The sequence below is a fragment of the Sprattus sprattus genome (assembly GCF_963457725.1).
Source record: "Sprattus sprattus genome assembly, chromosome: 2".
Classification (NCBI taxonomy): Eukaryota; Metazoa; Chordata; class Actinopteri; order Clupeiformes; family Clupeidae; genus Sprattus; species Sprattus sprattus.
Genome location: NC_137921.1, coordinates 68,104,411 through 68,106,910, shown reverse-complemented (window position 1 = coordinate 68,106,910; position 2,500 = coordinate 68,104,411). Strand labels below are relative to the sequence as shown.

The following is a 2,500-nucleotide window of genomic DNA, read 5'->3' as shown; positions in this document are numbered from 1 at the left end:
GAGAGAACGTGACTTATGGAGATGGGACAACTACTAAGTGTGTGTGTGTGTGTGTGTGTGTGTGTGTGAGAGAGAGAGAGAGAACGTGACTTATGGAGATGGGACGACTACTAAGCATGTGTGTGTGTGTGTGTGTGAGAGAGAGAGAGAGAACGTGACTTATGGAGATGGGACGACTACTAAGCATGTGTGTGTGTGTGTGTGTGTGTGAGAGAGAGAGAGAGAACGTGACTTATGGAGATGGGACAACTACTAAGTGTGTGTGTGTGTGTGTGTGTGTGTGTGAGAGAGAGAGAGAGAACGTGACTTATGGAGATGGGACGACTACTAAGCATGTGTGTGTGTGTGTGTGTGTGTGTGTGAGAGAGAGAGAGAGAGAACGTGACTTATGGAGATGGGACGACTACTAAGCATGTGTGTGTGTGTGTGTGTGTGTGAGAGAGAGAGAGAGAACGTGACTTATGGAGATGGGACAACTACTAAGTGTGTGTGTGTGTGTGTGTGTGTGTGTGTGTGAGAGAGAGAGAGAGAACGTGACTTATGGAGATGGGACGACTACTAAGCATGTGTGTGTGTGTGTGTGTGAGAGAGAGAGAGAGAACGTGACTTATGGAGATGGGACGACTACTAAGCATGTGTGTGTGTGTGTGTGTGTGTGAGAGAGAGAGAGAGAACGTGACTTATGGAGATGGGACAACTACTAAGTGTGTGTGTGTGTGTGTGTGTGTGTGTGAGAGAGAGAGAGAGAACGTGACTTATGGAGATGGGACGACTACTAAGCATGTGTGTGTGTGTGTGTGTGTGTGTGTGAGAGAGAGAGAGAGAACGTGACTTATGGAGATGGGACGACTACTAAGCATGTGTGTGTGTGTGTGTGTGTGTGAGAGAGAGAGAGAACGTGACTTATGGAGATGGGACAACTACTAAGCATGTGTGTGTGTGTGTGTGTGTGTGTGTGAGAGAGAGAGAGAGAACGTGACTTATGGAGATGGGACGACTACTAAGCATGTGTGTGTGTGTGTGAGAGAGAGAGAGAGAACGTGACTTATGGAGATGGGACAACTACTAAGCATGTGTGTGTGTGTGTGTGTGTGAGAGAGAGAGAGAGAACGTGACTTATGGAGATGGGACAACTACTAAGCATGTGTGTGTGTGTGTGTGTGTGAGAGAGAGAGAGAGAACGTGACTTATGGAGATGGGACGACTACTAAGCGTGTGTGTGTGTGTGTGTGTGTGAGAGAGAGAGAGAGAGAACGTGACTTATGGAGATGGGACGACTACTAAGCATGTGTGTGTGTGTGTGAGAGAGAGAGAGAGAGAGAGAACGTGACTTATGGAGATGGGACGACTACTAAGCATGTGTGTGTGTGTGTGAGAGAGAGAGAGAGAGAACGTGACTTATGGAGATGGGACAACTACTAAGCATGTGTGTGTGTGTGTGAGAGAGAGAGAGAGAGAACGTGACTTATGGAGATGGGACGACTACTAAGCATGTGTGTGTGTGTGTGAGAGAGAGAGAGAGAGAACGTGACTTATGGAGATGGGACGACTACTAAGCATGTGTGTGTGTGTGTGAGAGAGAGAGAGAGAGAACGTGACTTATGGAGATGGGACAACTACTAAGTGTGTGTGTGTGTGTGTGTGTGAGAGAGAGAGAGAACGTGACTTATGGAGATGAGACGACTACTAAGGACAGGAAGGTCTCATAAAGGAGCCCCTGCTGGCTTTACAAACATGTCAGAAATAAAAAAGACCAGTCAGAACTAGAAACAAGAAAACACAGCATGTGTGTGTGAGAGTGTGTGAGGGCTCTCTCTCTCTCTCTGAGTATGTGTATATATACTGTATATATTTGGAAGTGAGAGTGTGTGTAAATATGTATGTGTGGAGGCCCTTTATGTGTGTGTGTGTGTGTGTTTGTGTGCGTGTGTGTGTGTGTGTGTGTCATCTCTTCCCGCTCTCCCCTCTCACCTCAAAGCTCTTGAGCTCCTCCTTGGCGTCGGTGTAGGGGACGTCGGAGGAGTTGGGGCTGGCGGCGACGTGCTCTGCCTCCTTCAGCCAGCTCTCGAAGCGCGAGTAGTCGTCCTTGAACTTGCACCACAACCTCCACGTCTCCTCAATCCTGCACGGGTGGGGGGAGGCACAGGAGAAGAGGAGTGAGGTGACCAGAGGGCCATACGTACAACAACTGTAACAAACTAAATGATTAACTGGAAGTATTCTATAATAATAATAATAATAATAATATACGTACAACAACTGTAACAAACTAAATGATTAACTGGAAGTATTCTATAATAATAATAATAATAATAATAATAATAATAAACGTACAACAACTGTAACAAACTAACTGATAAACTGGAAGTATTCTATAATAATAATAATAATAATAATAATAATAAACGTACAACAACTGTAACAAACTAACTGATTGCCTGGAAGTATTCTATAATAATAATAATAATAATAATATACGTACAACAACTGTAACAAACTA

General features: G+C 44.8%; 1 protein-coding gene across 4 annotated transcripts in view; it reads right to left on the bottom strand.

Moving 5' to 3' along the window:
• syne2a (spectrin repeat containing, nuclear envelope 2a) overlaps positions 1 to 2,500 on the bottom strand; it is a 130,582-nt gene that overhangs the window by 18,562 nt on the left and 109,520 nt on the right. For all 4 annotated transcript variants that reach the window (XM_080833249.1, XM_080833250.1, XM_080833251.1 and 1 more), the window contains one exon: positions 1,972 to 2,122. In XM_080833249.1, coding sequence (XP_080689375.1) covers positions 1,972 to 2,122 — 151 coding nt within the window. The remainder of the gene's footprint in view (positions 1 to 1,971; positions 2,123 to 2,500) is intronic.